The sequence below is a fragment of the Leguminivora glycinivorella genome, chromosome 6 (genome assembly GCF_023078275.1).
Source record: "Leguminivora glycinivorella isolate SPB_JAAS2020 chromosome 6, LegGlyc_1.1, whole genome shotgun sequence".
In the NCBI taxonomy this organism is placed as follows: domain Eukaryota; kingdom Metazoa; phylum Arthropoda; class Insecta; order Lepidoptera; family Tortricidae; genus Leguminivora; species Leguminivora glycinivorella.
This window is the reverse complement of record NC_062976.1, coordinates 6,448,267-6,468,837: the sequence shown is the minus strand read 5'-3', so window position 1 is coordinate 6,468,837 and position 20,571 is coordinate 6,448,267. Positions and strand designations below refer to the sequence as shown.

General features: G+C 38.0%; 1 protein-coding gene across 1 annotated transcript in view; it reads left to right on the top strand.

Annotated features, from left to right (window-relative positions):
* LOC125226965 (dual specificity tyrosine-phosphorylation-regulated kinase 2) overlaps window positions 1-20,571 on the top strand; it is a 93,009-nt gene that overhangs the window by 10,004 nt on the left and 62,434 nt on the right. The window contains exon 3 of the mRNA XM_048131152.1: window positions 14,914-15,043. Within this exon, the coding sequence (XP_047987109.1) occupies window positions 14,914-15,043 (130 nt within the window). The remainder of the gene's footprint in view (window positions 1-14,913; window positions 15,044-20,571) is intronic.

Sequence of the window (20,571 nt, the reverse complement as noted above, 5' to 3'; positions counted from 1 at the left end):
ATTGAAAAACGAGCAAGTGAAAGGATTCTATAGTTGAACCACGACCGAAGCGAGTGGTTCGAGAATAGAATCCTGAACTTGCGAGTTTTTTAACACACGAGAAGTAAAATACATTTGCACCCGAGTGTAATACAAAACTTTTCCCCTCACTATAGCGAGGAAACTACAACGCAAAAAAATGCGTTTTCCCCTCACTAGCTCGGAAACACGTGTTTTGTCCTTTAATACCAGCGGGTAAAAACGCATTTTATCCACTAGTGGGTAAAGTAATTTGACCTTGAATAAATTCAAATTAACTGCTTTAAAATTGATAAAAGCAGGTGAATCTAGTAATAAAGATGATTTACCACATGTGGAACTACTGGAAGCAGTGTTAAACGCACTTTTTGCGTTGTAGTTTCCTCGCTATAGTGAGGGGAAAAGTTTTGTGTTACACTCGGGTGCAAATGTATTTTACTTCTCGTGTGTTAAAAAACTCGCAAGTTCAGGATTCTATTCTCGAACCACTCGCTTCGCTCGTGGTTCAACTATAGAATCCTTTCACTTGCTCGTTTTTCAATTCCACACTCGGCGTTAAAATACAACTTTGCCCCCTTGTATAACAAATAACTATTATCACTGCTTCCAGTAGTTCCACAGGTGGTAAATCATCTTAATTACTGGATTCACCTACTTTTATCAATTTTAAAGCAGTTAATTTGTATTTATTCAAGGTCAAAATACTTTACCCACTAGTGGATAAAATGCGTTTTTACCCGCTGGTATTAAAGGACAAAACACGTGTTTCCGAGCTAGTGAGGGGAAAATAATATTGTAGCAAAGTAGGACTGTTTTACGGAATGTTTTACAATATTTATGTATAACTTACTCTTGCTTTCTGCTCAGCGTGCGTATTAGCCGAATTCACAAACGCTCACGAGACGCTCACGAAACGAAACGCTATCTAAAATGTCTAACGTCTATTCTTATACTGCGTCAAGTAATATATTAAGAATAGATTTTTGGATGGAGACAGTGACGAGGGTGGAACGATGACTGGATACGTTTCATTTTTGTGTCAAGGTTACGCAGGGATTTAGTGGATAATTCATATTAATTACTCAAAGTCACACAGAGCTTTGGTCCTGATGAAACGTTGTGATGGAAGTAAGTGACAATTAAGGGAAAAGGACCTTCGTCCTTTCAATTGTCAGTCCTCATTTCCTACATGACATGATGATAACAATAGATGGGTCGGATAGTTAGTTTTCCCAACCAATAGTCGTTTAGTTTGACTTGTTTTAATTGATTTATTGCGTACTAATTGTAATATTCCAAAATTTTTCACCGAACACTACCTTTACAGGTATAGGTACACGCTTTATACAGTGCTGGACAAAATGCTTCATACACCGACATATAAAATAAACTTTCTATTATAATTTCTTTACCCTTAAACTTAACATCACAGTTGTATTGGAAAAGTTGTAAGTAGCTTGTAGAGCCAAATGTACTGATATTTATATTTATACCCATGTAAAAAAATAATTGTACGATCATTGATAAGTTATTGTCTGTATATTATACGCCATTAATTTAGCTACAAGTTTTCCAATACAACTGTGATGTTAAGTTTAAGGGTAAAGAAATTATGATAGAAAGTTTATTTTATATGTCGGTGTATGAAGCATTTTGTCCAGCACTGTATAAAGCGTGTACCTATACCTGTAAAGGTAGTGTTCGGTGGAAAATTTTGGTATAACATTCCTAAAAATACCAATATGATTTAAATACCTACCTATGAGTAGAGGCACATGATACTTTGTCTCCTACAGTTACTGTTAAGGTTATCTACGCATTTGCAAACTCATACTGTCAACATTCTATCAAATTCTGAACAAGTACGCCTCAAGGGTTATTCTCTCGAATTATGGCGGGTCATGTCAATGACACATTTTTAATACAAAGGACCTCGTTAGCCTTTGTTGCGAAGCTTTGTTTAGGCCTCCATTAAACTGATGGCAAGTAAAAGGATGCCAGCAGTCATTTGATGTGAGAGGCTGCGGGAACCTACGGAGATGTGAAGACGGAGCAGGGATCCTGTACCTACTAAACAAGGATTCCGAAGAAGCGGCAACTACACTACTACTACTACTACCCGCAAGACCTAGGAAATCTTCAAAATATACGATTTTCGAAAGTGCTTACCTGGTTGAAGTGACAAGAGGCAACATTTTCGTGATTTTAGTATATTTTATGCTATCATTATCAGCACATATCCATACATACTAATATTATAAATGGGAAAGTGTGTGTGTCTGTTTGTTTGTCCGTCTTTCACGGCAAAACGGAACAACGAATTGACGTGATTTTTTAACTAGTTGAAAAGATGATGGAGAGTGACATAGGCTACTTTTTGTCTCTTTCTAACGCGAGCGAAGCCGCGGGTAAAAGCTAGTTTACAATAAATGATTGAAAGTTTTACCTACGTAGGGGCGGCAGGGGTTGCTGCGCCAATCAGTCCGTTTGCAATGGTACCTTGTCTGATTCGGCGTTCGAGTGTTAGCCGGTGACATGCGACGTAGTCATATCCAACGACTAGTTTGCCTCTTAGGCTGAACCATCAGCGTGGTGAATGACATGATGACAACATCGATCCCAGCGCGCCCTCACGAACGGCAAAGAGGATGGAACGCCGGAGTGGGTTTAGTGGGTAGGGCCAAGTTTCCCCCCTCTCGACAGGGGAGGGGAAAGAAACGGCGAGTCCCATACATCGTGCGTAACAGCATTCCCACTCCGTCAAAAAAAAAAAAAGGCTGAACCATCAGGCTACGACTGCTTGCAGTTCTACTCCTTCGGTCGAACTGCTTCATTTACAGAGTGGGGCCTGTAACAAAGGCGAAGAATGCAGTTCTACTCCTTCGGTCGTGTTTTAACTTATCGCCACTCGCTTCGAATTTCTTCATTTATATTAAGTATAAGCGGTAAAATCCGTTAGTTATATTGAATATATATTTACTAAATCTGCTCTAAATTTCTAATTAAACCGAGATTTACGGGATTGTGGTAGATCTTTATAATAAACACCCACTCGATCCGGACAATACTAGTCTATAAATATATTTAAAGCCTTATTTAAATAGAACATTTTCATCAAGCGATTCATTTGTTGGAGATAAACCACGGCACGTTTTAATATTTGAATAATAAATGGTTTAATATTTTAAGTTATAAACCTGTTCGCGGTTAAAGTTGGCTTCCGTTTAATGACGTTCATTTTAATTTAAATTCATTATGAGTTTCAGAATTATGATAAATATGAGCTAATGATTATAGTTCGAAAATAATCTGATAAGTACATATTTGAGACATGTTATATAAGACAATTCTTAGAACCATATAAATTACTGATACCATTTCGTTTAAGTAGCTACAGAAATAAATAAAAAATATGTTTTCATGGGCGCGGCGACGGAAACGGATAAAAATGATTGAAAACATTAAGTTAGTTAATATTGGGACATACTAATATCTTCGGTTACCGCGATAGTTAATACTCATGAAATAAAATTGTGGAAATGGATTATATCGCGTATAATGAATTTACAATTCATCCCGACGTTTCAAACACTTTACAGCATTTGTGAAAAATTACAATGTGCAAAAGCTACCCACATATAAGAAATATCAATGAACCATGACCATAAATACATAATATAGATTTTTAAGGCAGGTTCACATACTCTAAGAACAAATTAAATTATTTTCATAGAAAATATTTTAACTTGTATTTTTTAAGCAGTAACACTACTATTATGTTATAAACATTAAATAAATGTCATATACAAAGAAAACGTGGAAAAAGTGGCATTCGCTCGGTTAGCGGAGTACGCTGGTTCGATTCCAGCTCGGAACACTGGAGGCCTTGGTCACTTTTTCTTTGTATATGACATTTATTTAATGTTTATGTTCACATACTGTTAATAAAGCTAGATATACAATATTAAAAAAAAATACAAAAGATTGACACACATTATACATTCATTATACGCGATATAATCCGTTTCCATAGTTTTATTTGATGACTTTTTACACTATTAGGATTCTGAACAAGAGTAGTGTAGAACTGTGTCAGTTTAATACATTGTCCTCTTTTATTTACATTCGCAATTAAATCTGCATATTTATTAACCGAGAGAGAAAAAACAAATGCCCACGCAGTTTATTCGCCGTTTTAATTGAATTTTATGGTATTGCCTTGAACTGAAATAAAAGTAACAAAACCTTTTCATTTTGCATACACTTGTTGCCTATTGTTTCTGAACAATGAAACAGTATTTACTGAGTACAGGCCCCGTAGCCGAATGGCATTTCTGCGACGCGAAACGAAAACGAAACGCCGCAGAAAGGTAGTCTGGCTCTGTTGCGCCAATACGCAAGAGCGATAGAGATAGATGGCTACGAAAGAAATATTATCGTGAGCGTTTGTGCATTCGGCTACGCACACAGATTACTTACCTTACCACTGACTGGATGATACACAATTACACATGCCAATGCCATATTTTGTTGCTGCTGCTTCCACGAATAGAGATATGTATTTATTTGAAACTCATTTGTAGGAATATTACATTGGTATTATTGCCGGTATTGAATACCATTGCCACCTAAAGACATAATGTAACTCCGTATAGACGGATACAATCTAAGAAAAAAACGTACCTCGAATCCATTGAGAAAAAGGCACCGTGGCCTATTATAGATGGCGTTATACCTTTGGGGGATGCCAACCGGCTAGATGGCGCTAATATTAATATTTGACATTTCCACACATATCAAGCTAACAATATCCAGGGCCAAATTGTCAAAACTGAGGTTCAAAAGTTTTAAGCCTGTGTCGAGAGATGGCAGTCCATTATGCACTGTGATTACACATTTTACTTTGACAGTAACTGAAGTAACTCTCTATAATACTCAATCCTCTTTGTTATTGCTGACTGTGCAAATGTTCGTCAATAAAGTAAACAACCGTATAAATAAATAGGCGCTTGACTTGACATTGACCTTTATCTGCTTCGCTTATTTACTCTGTGACAATATCTCTTGTTTACGACCTCGTAAATTATTCCATACGTGTGTTTATTCCACGCTTTCTTAGGTAAAACACACACGAGCTGATTTTCAGCGATGCTTGCAAAAGTTCAGGCTAAATCGAAATACCTAAATATACTGAGTCTGTATCTGAAGGTAAAAAAAAACAAATTTAAGAAAAAAATAAAGAAATCTAAATCTAAAATCTATACTTAGTCTGTATCTGAAGGTTAAAAAAAAATTTAAGAAAAAAAACCGCCGCTTTTGTGTTTCTGATGAAACTGATTTTTTAAAACTGCTTTTAATGTAAATCTTTGATTATTTGATGGAAACACAGATGAATATACGTATACCGTTAAGGTTTGAAGAGTTTCCTCAATTCCTCATGAATCCGATATTCGATTATAAGAAATCGATCTTGACAAAATTTGAAAACTCAATACTTATGTAAGCATAACAAAGAAAACAAAATCTCCTAACAAATAAATGTGACTGTTCTGAACTTAAATGCATACTGTTCCTATAAAAATACGAAAGTCACTATAAGTGTGCCGTTCAGATTTGAGGAGTTCCGTTCTAATTATCGTCAGAAGTTCCACTGCACCAAATGTCACTGTTCTGAACGTAAACGCAAGCTGTTCTTATAAAAATACCAAAGGCATTATAAGCGTACCGTTCAGATTTAAGGAGTTCCGTTCTAATCTTCATCAGCAGTTCCACTGCACCAAATGTCACTGTTCTGGACGTAAAGTGCATGCTGTTCTTATAAAAATACCAAAGTCACTATAAGTGTGCCGTTCAGATTTGAGGAGTTCCGTTCTGACCATCACCAGCAGTTCCACTGCACCAAATGTCACTGTTCCGTACGTAAATGCATGCTGTTCTTATAAAAACACAAAAATCACCATATGTATAATTTCAGATTTGAGGAGTTCCCTCGATTTCTCCAGGATCCCATCATCAGAACTAGGTTCCGATAAAAATGGGACCAATCTGTGTGCATATACATTCAATAAAAAAAAACTGTAGATGACTGTTGAAAGAAAGGTACAGTCGGCGATAAAAGCTTGTGCCAAAAATGACATTTTTGAAAAAAAAAACTTATTTGCCAAGAGTGGTACAGAAACTTGAGTAGTTTCTTGTGCTCTTCCTATTCCTCTATGGGATACAGGCGTGATTGTATGTAAACAAAATCTGCAAGCAAGCGATAACTGTCGCCTATGGACACCCGAAACACCAAAAAGGTTGGTGGTGCGTTGCCGCCATTTGCCGGCTGTTAAAATGGATGTACGATCTTTTCTTGAAAGCAATCTTAAAAATCATATTAAAAATGAGTGTTTGTTTTCATACACTAGATCAGATCGTGTGTAATACGCCTTACTCCGGTCTGTTTTCACATTTATCATTTATTTGGGGGCTGTATCTGTTTACTTGTCCTGCGAGGTAATTATGACTGGTTCGTTCGTTTTCATGAATATTTTGAACGGTTGTGTAAATAAAGATTCGGTATCCATTTGGTTTTTAATCAATCTCTCTTTGCTATGCTATCAGTTAGTTTATTTAGGGCTTCTATTTAAAGAGCAGGGACTTATAACATAACCACCATTTCCAATTTATAGGCATCAAAAGGAATGGAACTTATTACGATACTAGCTTTTGCCCGCAATTCCCCTCGCGTTTAAATTCGACATTGGCGGAATGCTCCATACAAATTTTCACAAACAAACAAACAAACAAAGCATTTATTGCAAACATATTACAAACATATAACATGTGGGAGTAATATGACCCTGCAAGGGCGCAGCAATCTTACAACTACTTACTTAATAGTAGGTATATAAATAAATTACAAATTAGGTTTTACAAGTTATTAATAATACTTTTAGCTACTTAATTTTGTTATAATAGGTATTAATTAAACATTTTGTCATCAAAAAACTCTTGCAATGTATAAAAGGTTTTGCTTATTAGATATGTGTTAAGGGATTTTTTGAATAATTTAAGACTGTCTATTTGTTTTATAGATTGATGAAGTTTATTAAAGATTTTTATGCACATCATATGTGGTCCGGAGTGACATATTTTTAAAGTAGATGTGGGCAGTGAAAGGTGGTTATTTTTGCGGAGGTTTAATGGTTTGGCATGTCGGTCTTTTGCTAAAAGGAAGAAAGAGCTGTTTAGTTTCACGAAAGTGCAGACTTCAAAGATGTACAAAGAGGTTAGTGTTAATATTTCCAGGTTTTTGAAATGAGGTCGACAGGTGTCCAGAGGCTTTATATTAACTAAAATTCGGACGCACCTTTTTTGTAAAATGAATAAGTTATTGATGTCTGTACTGTTACCCCAAAGAAGTATGCCGCCCATTTTAGGGAAAAGTGTAGCCTGTGTCACTCTCCATCCCTTCAACTACGTATCTCCACTTAAATAATCACGTCAATTCGTCGTGCCGTGAAAGACGGAGACATGTGTGTGTACTTGTGTAGGCTTAGGGCCGGATGCACCAAACCATCTGTCACCGTTAAAGCGTTCGTAAAATTTTCTTGCTGCGTTCAGAGTCCCATTGAGTCGAGACGCTCCGTGAATTGATTCGTATGTTGCTTAGGGATCTGTCCTGTAAGCTATACCGTCATGTGCGTGAGCGTTAGGCTCCGTATGTGGCATTGTTTCAGCGCGTATATGATCCACAGTAGGGACGTATTCCGTTAGTCCGTATACCGCTTCTCCGAGTGAGGTAGATTTAGAAAAATAGAATAGAATAGAATAGAAAAACGTTTATTGCAGAAACCATCATACAGCATCACATACATTAAAAAAGAAAGCACACAAGCGTTTATTGCACAGATTTAGCACAGTTCTTCCCTCAAGTCACTGGTTTACTGTGTAGAAACGGATTTTTATTGTATGGGAAGTTCCATAGATGTCTGCTGCGTGACGATGATGTGTCTGTCAAGTGTAGTTGATGCAACTGGCCCTTACGGCTCAGCCACGACATCGGTCTAACGGCCTAGCCACGACAATGGTCTAAGGCGTTTTGCGGCAGCGGCAAGCGGTAAGTCACAAAAACAAAAACGCAGCGCGCGCGAGGCATGCCACGACCTTGCCGCTGTTCGAAATCGCGCGCGGGTTTTTACGGGCCTACCCGTAAGCGTGACAGCGGTGAGCGGCGCGGCCATACATTGGAGCGAGACACAGCGATGGGACTTTTCATTCGCACGTATGTCGTGGCTGGGCCGTTAGTGTAAGGCCTGAGTGGAGGCTCGTAGCCGAGCGTTCAGCGGGGCTTGCAGCGTAGCGGGCGAGCGTCGACTCAGGACACTTGTATGAGTTTCCTTTGTTTGAAATGCACGCTGCACGCCCACGTCTCACGAATCACTTCGCATATCTTATTTCACACAAACTCTTTATTATACCAACATCCTCCGGCGTTATCCCGGCATTCGCCACGGCTCATGAGAGTCTGGGGTCCGCTTTGACAACTAATCCCAAGATTTGGCGTGGACACTAGTTTTACGAACGCCACTGCCATCTGACCTTCCAAGCCGGGTAACTAGGCCTTATTGGGGTTAGTCCGGTCTCCTCACGATGTTTTCTTTCACCGAAAAGTGACTGGCAAATATCAATTGACATTTCGCACATCAGCGTACGTAGCCGAATGCTCAAACGCTCACGAAACGAAACGCTCGTAGATATCTATCTCTATCGCTCTTGCGTATTGGCGCGACAGAGCCAGACTACCTTTAGCGGTGTTTCGTTTTCGTTTCGCGTCGTAGAAATGCCATTCGGCTACATTATGAGCCTCTTTGTTCTACCAACATCAGCATTTATTGTTGTTTAGCCTAAACAACCCCGCTAGGCAATATAAAAGCCGTTGACTTGCCAAATTGAAATCACGCCGTCTTTGAAACGTGATCGCGGGGACAAATAGGCAATGTTTTATCTTTGGCGTTGAATCTTCAGGGTCCTAGCCAACGATACAATCGCTTACGCTAACATCGTTATCGTAGTTCTTCTGCCGGTTTAGCTAGCAGCAGCGGCTGGTCCATACAAGACGATTCGCCTCAAATTGTTACTCACGCCACTCATCTTTTTTAACCTCACTTAAACGCCAGTTGCATAAAATACTATTATTTTAAGTATAGGAAACTAGCCTATTATTTTCGCAGATTTTCTAATTTTCTTAGGTTACATAATCTTAGATGTATGTGTGGCTAGAAGTATTAAGAAATAATTAAATTATAAAAAAAAGTAGGTACATTGGTATACCTATACATAATCTTATTCATATTTTTAAATTTATTAAAGAAAAATGCGAAGAGGTGTGCTTTTTCATCAATACATATTGATGAAAAAGCACACCTCTTCGCATTTTTTTTTTTCCATTTTTTATTTTTGCACTTTGTTGGCGTGAGCGATACTACATAGTATCGCTCGCAGACGTTTTTGCATGATAAAAAATAAATATCCTATTTATGGCTAAAAGGTGTAATTTTGTTCGTAAACTTGACCTTGGGGGTCATTACGCTTCGATTGGCAATTGACATTGGGTTTGTCCTAAAAATAGGACGGGGACGGGCGGGACCTTACGAGTGTATAAACTCTGTCAAACAAGTCTGTCAGTAAATAAGAACAAAGAAACCTATATGCATCCTTTTCTTTAGGGCGCTAAAGAAAAGGATACCTATAGTTTTCTTTGTTCTTATTTACTGACAGACTTGTTTGACAGAGTATATGTATAAAGCCTGACCAGAAATATATTGACTATTGTCAGGAGGGCGCTGTTATTCTGATGTATGGGATGACAGTTCAGTTTAGTATGAAGAAAATAGTTCTAATGAAATTCCGCAACATGGCGCGTAGTCATATATTTCTGGCCAGGCTTTAGATACCTACCATACCGAAAAAAAAGGCTTTAGATACCTAGTGACAACGCTAAGTAGAAGAATAACCCTAAACCCCTTATTCATAAACGTATTACTCTAAGTTATCAAGCCGATAAAGTTCGTTTGTCCCTTGCCAACGTATTGGTGTGATAGAAAAGGACAAACGAAATTTATCGGCTTGATAACTTTAGAGTACGTTTATGAATAAGGGGGGTAAAAGTAGAAACATAATATATTCCATTACCATGAGCTTTCGGGTAACGTTTTAAAAACCCGTAGTGTGAAAGCTTTTAACAGATTACTGTCACCCTTAATTGTAACCACACAATGTTCGTTGAACTCATCGCGACATCTACTTTTAATCGAATAAAGCGCTTTAATATTACTCCCTAGTGAGTTTCACCGCTCCAGTGCTTATTCAGCGATGAATTCAGGGTGCCTAGCCGAATGCTAATCGAATGGTTAGCTTTCTCTAATGTGTTAGCCGCATTTATATGTCATTGGCATGTGTGTGTGTGTATTGCGTATATGATATGTCAAATGAGAACAGGGTATCTAGCAAATGATTGACATCTTGAATAGACTAGGAACTTCATATACTTACTGAAAGTCAGGTCAAAAAGTTACGGATAGTCACAGACTTACTGAAAGTCGTGTTCATTAGTTTCATAACCTACTGAAACTCTCGTGGCAATCGCTACGATCTAGTGAAAATGCTTACGTACGCTGTTCTCAACCGATTATAGCGCTGAATATATAATAGTTCAAGTATTATAGTGAAATTTTGTGTGCATGCATGTTTAATCATTCTTATATGTGTTTCTATCAATTAGGTACTTACTTACATATGTTTAAGAACAACCTTTGTTTTCGGTCCAAAACTGTAGGTACTTGTGTGTATAAAAATTACCCATATTTTAGATTTATGACATTTGTTACGTAGGTATTCGTAGAATATTAGTTTTAGACATACGAAACCCTTTTAAGTTGAAGCTAAGACCTTCGCTGATCAATGCTCGTGCGGTAGAGTTAGGAAAAAGCGTGTCAATGTACGATGTTTTTCGTTTTAGGTAATTTAATTTATACTATGCGTGATGAATAGAACCATGTAGCATTGTTACGAAAATTGAATTCAATAATCCGGTTATTTGACGTCGTTATAATGTATGAAACGAATACTTTGTCCCATATTTAATTAAAATAATTGTATGAGCAACAAAGAGCTCTATATGTTGTGCCAGCAATATTATATCAATATGCGACATACTTAATTATACATATTGCTACTGTGCACATTAGGTATATATATTGTATTATCAGATAAGATAAGATAAGATATCGTTTATTCAAGTAGGATTTTACAACCTCTTTCGAATCGTCAAAATTACATTAAAATTAAATTATAAAATAAATAACAAAACAGAAACAATATAACTTAACAATAAACCTATGAAATTTGCTTCTAATATATTATATAGGTAAATATTATCATTCATTATTAATTCATTTAGTTTTAGTTATAGAAGGCCGTGCATTTTGATCATTGATATATATTATTGAACAGTGTAGTATGCTTTACGTAACAGGCCGTTTACATATTTCTTAAGTGAATGTAATGGTAAATCCAGTGCTTCCCTTGGTAACTTATTGTAAAATGTTACACATTGTCCTAGAATTGATTTATTTAATCGCTTTACACGAAACCTAATTTAACCCATACTTAACACTATTTTGTGAGGTGTTATGAGGTTTAAATATCGTCCTGTTGATTTTGGGTGTCTGTGATGCCCTAGGGCGCTGAAGAGAGATAATACTATAAAGGGGATTAAATACTAATAAGTAATCTCGAGTTCTGCTTCAAACTTCGCCCAAAATACGGGAGAAGAAACTTGGTCCTTTCTGTAGGTACAAGTTTTCATGCACATTAATTACTATAAAGGACGAATTTAGGAAGAAAATTGGTCCCGAAATGGAGTTTCTGTATTCGAATTTTTCGAAGAATTCGAATAAAGTTGTCAATTGTAATAATTGTATTCTTACAGGTTTATGGATTATTTACTAGATATATAGATAGATATCCGTTTATTTGCTTGTCACAATACACACAGAATATACAAAAGAATTAAAATACAAAAAAGAATTAAAATACATAATAGGCAAATATTACTAAGATTAGTAAGCATAGATTAAATATGAGAAAATCATACCATCCCATACATTTAAATGCGACCGCCTATAAGAACGAGCATACACTACACCACACATAGATGGCGCCACAAAAAGAAAATTGTAGTTTTCGATTATACTTGTAGATGGCGTTAAGTGCCACTTTTGACATAGATTTATGGCTCAAAAGTGATACTTGACACAAGGCATTTTTTGTGTCACCATCTATGTACGTGCGCGTTCTTAGCTTCTTAGGCGGTCGCATTTTAATGTATGATCTTCTTATATTTAATCTATGGTTGTAGGTAGGTAGTAGTAGGTTGTGTAAGCGTAAGCTGAATGTACCGCATTTTGTTACATGAACTATCATGATCACTTTTAACTGCTGGTTGCATTTTCATTCCATAAAAAAAGTTAAACATTGTTGTACCATGAATCACGATTTTCACGATAAAAATAATAATCCTTTATTCATTTAACCTTATCCTTGGACCTTATTATTATAGTGATAAGGTTCAATTTGCGAAGTCACGACACTTCGTGAGATATGTCGCGTGATGACTATCTGAAATAACTTTGACAAGAGCGTATATTATTTATTCATGTTCCTGTAAAAAACAACGTTTTTACGGGGGCGTAAGGTTTAAATTAATATGAATAATTTAGTTTATAAACTAGTTTCCAAAAGCTTGTTGACAAAATGCCGCATGGGCTTGTATCGCGTTTTTTAAATGACCTATTTTTAGTGGTTCGCAATGATCTTCCGTGTTATTTAAACTAGGTTTTACTCACGATTGCAAAGTAATGAAGGTTTCCCTACCGCGTCTGTCTGGTGTTCGCGATAAATTCAAAAACCGGCCAAAAGCGTGTCGGGCCACGCTCAGTGTAGGGTTCCGTAGTTTTCCGTATTTTTCTCAAAACCTACTAAACCTATCAAGTTGAAAACAATTTTCCTAGAAAGTCTTTATAAAGTTCTACTTTTGTGAGTTTTTTCATATTTTTTAAGCTTATGGTTCAAAAGTTAGAGGGGGGGGGTGACACTTTTTTTCCTTTAGGTGCGATTATTTCCGAAAATACTAATATTATCAAAAAACGATTTTAGTAAACCCTTATTCATTTTTAAATACCTATCCAACAATATATCACACGTTGGGGTTGGAACGAAAAAAAAATCAGTCCCTACTTTACATGTAGGTCCTAACATTTTTTTTTTTCACTTTTTATTTTACCACTCGGACACTGGCGATCAAATATATGAAAGAGGCGCGTTCCTAGCACACATTCTAAGCTCGTGTAGGTGAACGCGTACTATGCTTGTATGAGTGAAATTTGACAGGTCGACTGGTCGCGTTTTTGACAGGCGGTAACTGCGAGGTAACCGAGAGGGGGTGGGCGGCGCTTTCAGAGGGGAGCGGAAGTGGCCATACTGTACGATAGTACTCTTTATTATACTGTGATCTAGCGCAACTGTGCTAAACCACCTGGGGCCCATTCCTCGAAGTTACAAGTTACAATTTGCAAGTGGTTGTCAATGTCTAATATGACTAGTTCTAAAGAGACTTCCGCTTGTAACTTGTAACTTACAGTTTTGAGAAACGGGTATTGGTAAAATAATTAGATAACTTTACTTTTTTTTGTAATTTCTTTTGTACAAAATACCACTACAAATAGACAGAAAAACCTATTAGCTAAAAAATAATATTTAGCGAAGGTGAACAAACGTTAATTACTGGATCGCCTGACTACTTCACCTTGAGATAATGTCGTTTTGAACCTCTTTACAAGTTTCCGCGTTAGATTGCATGTGCGATAACTTATAATTAATTACATTTATTTTATGTGTGTTCCTTTAGGTGCGATTATTTCCGAAAATACTAATATTATCAAAAAACGATTTTAGTAAACCCTTATTCATTTTTAAATACCTATCCAACAATATATCACACATTGGGGTTGGAACGAAAAAAAAATCAGTCCCTACTTTACAATGTAGGTCCTAACATTTTTTTTTTTCACTTTTTATTTTACCACTCGGACACTGGCGATCAAATATATGAAAGAGGCGCGTTCCTAGCACACATTCTAAGCTCGTGTAGGTGAACGCGTACTATGCTTGTATGAGTGAAATTTGACAGGTCGACTGGTCGCGTTTTTGACAGGCGGTAACTGCGAGGTAACCGAGAGGGGGTGGGCGGCGCTTTCAGAGGGGAGCGGAAGTGGCCATACTGTACGATAGTACTCTTTATTATACTGTGATCTAGCGCAACTGTGCTAAACCACCTGGGGCCCATTCCTCGAAGTTACAAGTTACAATTTGCAAGTGGTTGTCAATGTCTAATATGACTAGTTCTAAAGAGACTTCCGCTTGTAACTTGTAACTTACAGTTTTGAGAAACGGGTATTGGTAAAATAATTAGATAACTTTACTTTTTTTTGTAATTTCTTTTGTACAAAATACCACTACAAATAGACAGAAAAACCTATTAGCTAAAAAATAATATTTAGCGAAGGTGAACAAACGTTAATTACTGGATCGCCTGACTACTTCACCTTGAGATAATGTCGTTTTGAACCTCTTTACAAGTTTCCGCATTAGATTGCATGTGCGATAACTTATAATTAATTACATTTATTTTATGTGTGTTCCCTAACATTTTATCTTTATCATGACGAACGGTTCAAGTTCACAAGCATCTTTACAAGACAACATGCGTCGTAATGGAAAAAGGCCTTGTTCCATTATTAATATGTACTCGCAGTTTATTCCGCTCTAACAGTTGTTTTTTTTTAGTTACAGATAGAAGCGGGCGCCGGCGAGGGCCCCGGACCCCCTTCCAACAACAACACAGAGGCTACTGCGTCCCCCCCTAGAGATGATAACCATAATGCTGCCCCCACGCCCCGAGCGAGGCCCCTCACACCATCAGGTCAGTAGTTAGTCAAGCCCAAAGCCCCTTCCAACAACACAGAGCCCACCGCCTCCTCCCCTAGAGACGACAACCACAATGCCCACGCCCCAAGCCCCCTACAATAACAGAGGCCGCTGCCTCCCCACTAGAGATGAAAACCACGTTTTCGTTTCGCGTCACAGAAATGCCATTCGGCTACGGCACCAGGCCCCGTAGCCGAATGGCATTTCTCCGACGCCAAACGAAAGCGATACGCCGCTGGCTCTGTCGCGCCAATACGCAAGCGCGATAGAGATAGATATCTACTAGCGCTTCGTTTCGTGAGCGTTTCGTGAGCGATTGTGCCATTCGGCTAGCCACCAAGGTCAGTTACTATTGACTCCAAGCCCCTTCCTACCATAACACAGAGACCACCGCTTCCCCTAAGTCTTTACGCTATTTTGTATTTGTTGTAGGGTGCATGCACGCGCCGTTATCTCGGTCCTTGACGCATATTATTTTTTCATTAATATTTAACCCGTGAAAAATATATTGCCCGATAAGAAAAACATACCTGAAACATGCAGCCCCGTAAATGTTTTTAACGTAAACATCGTTAATGGAATGGGTTTACTGTGCTCGTGTTATACAATATTGGCATTTTGCCTAAAGCAATTTTCTGCCGACTTGCTACAAACATCTGCAAGCATCATTACATTCATAATGAATTGATGGTTTGAGGACTGGAGGCTTTGTTCTATTGAAAGACGAGACAAAAATTTGTTCTTTATTTGCTGCATAGCTAGCATAGCACGTGCGACAGTATCTCGCCACGGTCACAGTATAATAAAGAGTACTGTCGTACAGTATGGCCACTCCCGCTCCCCGCTGAAAGTGCCACCCACCCCCTCTCGGTTACCTCACAGTTACCGCCTGTCAAAAACGCGAACAGTCGACCTATCATATGTCACTCATACAAGCATAGTACGCATTCATCTACACGATCTTAGACTGTGTGCTAGGAACGCGCCTCTTTTATATATTTGATCACCAGTGTCCGAGGTGTGCCACGGTAGAGTACCTAAGCCACAGGTAATGGCATAATAGGGACGGGAATTATGTCGCGACGACATAATTTAATAGCACCACTGTGCTAGCCCTGCAGACAAATGAAGCTGTAACTCAACTGAAACAGTACATTTATTGAAGTTAGAAAGGTTACTCTTACTACTAAACGAAATTGGTGCATTGGTCTTTATTGTGTGTTTTCCCAAGCGAACTCGTAAGTAATAATGTAACTTTGTTTAATAAGTATTAATAAAAAACTAAACTTCTTATTACATATAAAATATTTCAGCTCAAGACGACATTATAAAAGAAGTACCAATTTTATTTTTTTCAATAACGTTCCATGAAAATACCTTTGCAATAAAATTTCGGAACTTGCTAAAATAATGTTCATTTATTACAGAGTAAAAATTTAAGACACTCTCATAAACTTAGGTACTTTTTATCGCAAATAAATACTCTCTGTCGCGAACGCATCTCACACAATCCTTAGGTCTGTAACTCAATAACAGTGGTAGAGAAAATATGTAATGTGAGGTGCGTTGCGATAAAAAAAATGACAGAGATAAAGATGTCCAAAACATACCTTCATCTCTCATCTGTTCACCTATTGGGTTCAGCTAGGTCGCCCTGGTCGCCCTTCTCGCTGGACACTAACCCTGCTGCGAGGCCGCTTTACACCACCTGTGGTTTTAAGTGATATCTGATGTCACTGAGGTCACTGAGTATCTTGGGAATCAGTTAAGGGACATGGTACTGCTAGATTAGTCATAGGATTCAACCTAGTCTGTCAGTTGGTCATAGGTCAAGTCAGGCCTTGCGCCTCTAACTACACAAACCCTAAGCTTATCGCTTATCACTGTTCTGCAAGACGAGCAATGAGCATCCTACGATAAAGAGGATCTCGTCAGGCCTTGCGCCATGACTCCTCGAATCATCTATCTCGTCAGGGCCTTGCGCCCCTACGATAACGAATATCTCGTCAGGCCTTGCGCCATGACTCCTCGAACCTAAGCTCATTGCTCGCACGCAAGAGGAGCATGCTAGCTAAGAAGAACTATCTCGTCAGGGCCTTGCGCCCCTACGATAACGAATATCTCGTCAGGCCTTGCGCCATGACTCCTCGAACCTAAGCTCATTGCTCGCACGCAAGAGGAGCATACTAGCTAAGAAGAACTATCTCGTCAGGGCCTTGCGCCCCGACGATAACGAAGATCTCGTCAGGCCTTACGCCATGACTCCTATCTCGTCAGGACCTTGCGCCCCGACGATAACGTATCCTACATTGTATAGGGGATACATATAAGAGCGGGTTGAGTTACGGGGAGCGTCATCATGTGGTCTGTATATAGTGTCCAAGTCAGGGCACGATACTAAGCAAGTAATTCTTATAAGGTTACACGTGTCACAATACAACAATAGGGCAAGATCGATAATCGATAGGAATCGAGCGCACTCAGAGAATCGTATAACCTTTCAGCATGATAACAAACTGTAATCGATAAGAATGCACAGATACTCAGCTTTAGGGAAATCAGCTCACGTGAATTCCTCTCTTCGTAGAACCCTGACGGTTTAGAATTACAACACAACTTCACTTCACTGTATGGGCGGTAAAACCAGATTCCGCCATTGTGCTTTGTACCAAAGAAGCAAGACGACTCTCACACCTAGTCTGCCATAGACCATCAATAGGCTATTACAGCTGATTTACTTACCAAAGACGATGCTACTTCCTAGCAGGGTTGCCAGCAGTGAAGTTGTCAAACGTCATCGCGTTGCTCGGCACTCGCGACAATTTCAAAAAAAATTGAGCTGGCAACACATTAATAACATAGTTTCTTTTTTATTATTTCTAATTTATTTACAGCACTTACTTTACTAATTTTTATACATTATTATTTATAGATTTCGCTGTTAACTTTTACTAAAATTCGTTAAAGTGACAGTCACACTGACAGATGACAATCGAATTTTGACATCCAGAGTTGCTGTTTTAAAAAAATACTGGGTTCAACTTTCATTAGCCAGACTCTAACACATATATTATTTCCTTTAATCACACACATTACATCACATTGTTCCTTTAATTTAAAAAATACTTCTAGCTTTATTTACAGTAGGTAAGGTATACCTCGATTTCGGGGTAATCGGGGTTAGTCCTTAGTAAAAGTGGCTCATATACTAGTAGGCCATTTTCGCGAAAAAAGATGCAAAATCTTTTTTTTCTAAAATAGGTAAATTTAATGTTTTGTCTTACTCAGAATTACGAGCGCTTTTCATCCTACTAGGCGGAAAAAAGCGTCCCATATTTATTTTGTCCACTTCGTTACCAGTTTTCAAAAACTTTGTACAGCGGTTACAAAGTAGAAAGTATGCAAATTTGTTTTTTGTTCTAGATCGAAAGGGCTCGTGATTCTGAGTAGGAAAAACATAAAATTTACCTACCTTAGAAAAAATATTTTTGGTAATTATTGTTCTCGCGAAAATGCCTACTATCATACAGCCTATATGTACCTATGTTCACCCGGTAATTTAAGGCAGGTGACTGAATAAAATAACCTGTCCCATACCTTATTTGATATTCATCTACGTTTGTGAAGATCTCCAAGAATCTCGATATTGTGTCGGATACGGAAGGGCGCTCATCGGATATCTGTATGCCGTTTCCTTCTAAGAAAACGCTGGCATTCAGCTTTTCAGAGATCAAGGTCAACTCAATACAGTCAATACACTTTTATATACTCTTGAAAAGGAGAGAACGTATAGAAATTCCTTACAAAATGGAATACTTTGTCATTTCTCCTATTGTTATTGAAGTTATTTTTACCAGATTTTATTTAGCGTAGGTACAGGGATGGTTCGTCTGTTTAGATGACTTGTTTGCAGAGAAATGTGATGGGGATAGTTATGAATAGTGAATAAATATAAATATAGTTCAGGTGTCTATTATCGGCTAAGAATGTTATTAGGGATCGTTTTATAGGTAGGTTTTGTGTATTGTTAGGCAATAATTTTTAAGAAAAAAAAAACCGTCGCCTTTCGGGTTCTGGTGAAAGCTACTTGCGAATGTTGGATTATGTAGAAATGTGTAAGTATTTTTTAAAACTGCTTTTAATGCTTTAATTATTAGATGGCAACACAAATGAATATACGTATAACGTTAAGGTTTGAGGAGTTTCCTCAATTCCTCATGAATCCGATTATATTATAAGAAATCGAAGCTTGACAAACTTTGACTTGAAAACTCAATATCCTTAACAAACATAACTAAATAAATGTCACTGTTCTGAACTTAAATGCATGCTTTTCTTACAAAAATACCAAAGTCACTATGAGTGTGCCGTTCAGATTTGAGGAGTTCGGTTCTGACCATCATCAGCAGTTCCACTGCACCAAATGTCACTGTTCTGGACGTAAGTGCATGCTGTTCTTATAAAAATACCAAAGACACTATAAGCGTGCCGTTCAGATTTGAGGAGTTCGGTTCTGACCATCATCAGCAGTTCCACTGTACCAAATGTCACTGTTCTAGACGTAAGCGCATGCTGTTCTTATAAAAATGGCAAAGTCACTATAAGCGTGCCGTTCAGATTTGAGGAGTTAGGTTCTGGCCATCATCAGCAGTTCCACTGCACCAAATGTCACTGTTCTGGACGAAAGTGCATGCTGTTCTTATAAAAATACCAAAGTCACTATAAGCGTGCCGTTCAGATTTGAGGAGTTCGGTTCTGACCATCATCAGCAATTCCACTGCACCAAATGTCACTGTTCTGGACGAAAGTGCATGCTGTTCTTATAAAAATACCAAAGTCACTATAAGCGTGCCGTTCAGATTTGAAGAGTTCCGTTCTGGCCATCATCAGCAATTCCACTGCACCAAATGTCACTGTTCTGGTTGAAAATGCATGCTGTTCTTATAAAAATACCAAAGTCACTATAAGCGTGCCGTTCAGATTTAAAGAGTTCCGTTCTGGCCATCATCAGCAGTTCCACTGCACCAAATGTCACTGTTCCGTACCTAAATGCATGCTGTTCCTTTAAAAACATAAAAATCACCATATGTATGCCTTTCAGATTTGAGGAGTTCCCTCGATTTCTCCAGGATCCCATCATCAGAACTGGGTTCTGAGAAAAATGGGACCAATTTGTAAGCATATACATTCAATCAAAAAAAAATTTTTCAAAATCGGTCCAGTAACGACGGAGATATCGAGGAACAAACATAAAAAAAAAAACATACAGACGACTTGAGAACCGTCCTTCTTGAGAGATATGAGGCGACGGTTAATAAAAAGTAAAAGTTTACTCCTTTGTTTTTGTATATGACAGTGGCCTGTTTTATCACAATGACAATTGTCGCCCGAAAGTGCCACTTTTATCGACCCAGAAATAGGCACAGTATAATAAAATTGTCAATGTCAAGTGTAAATGTCGCTGTGGTGAAATAGGCCACAGGTCGTGTCATTGTCAACCAACCCTCCAGTTTCAAAAGTTTT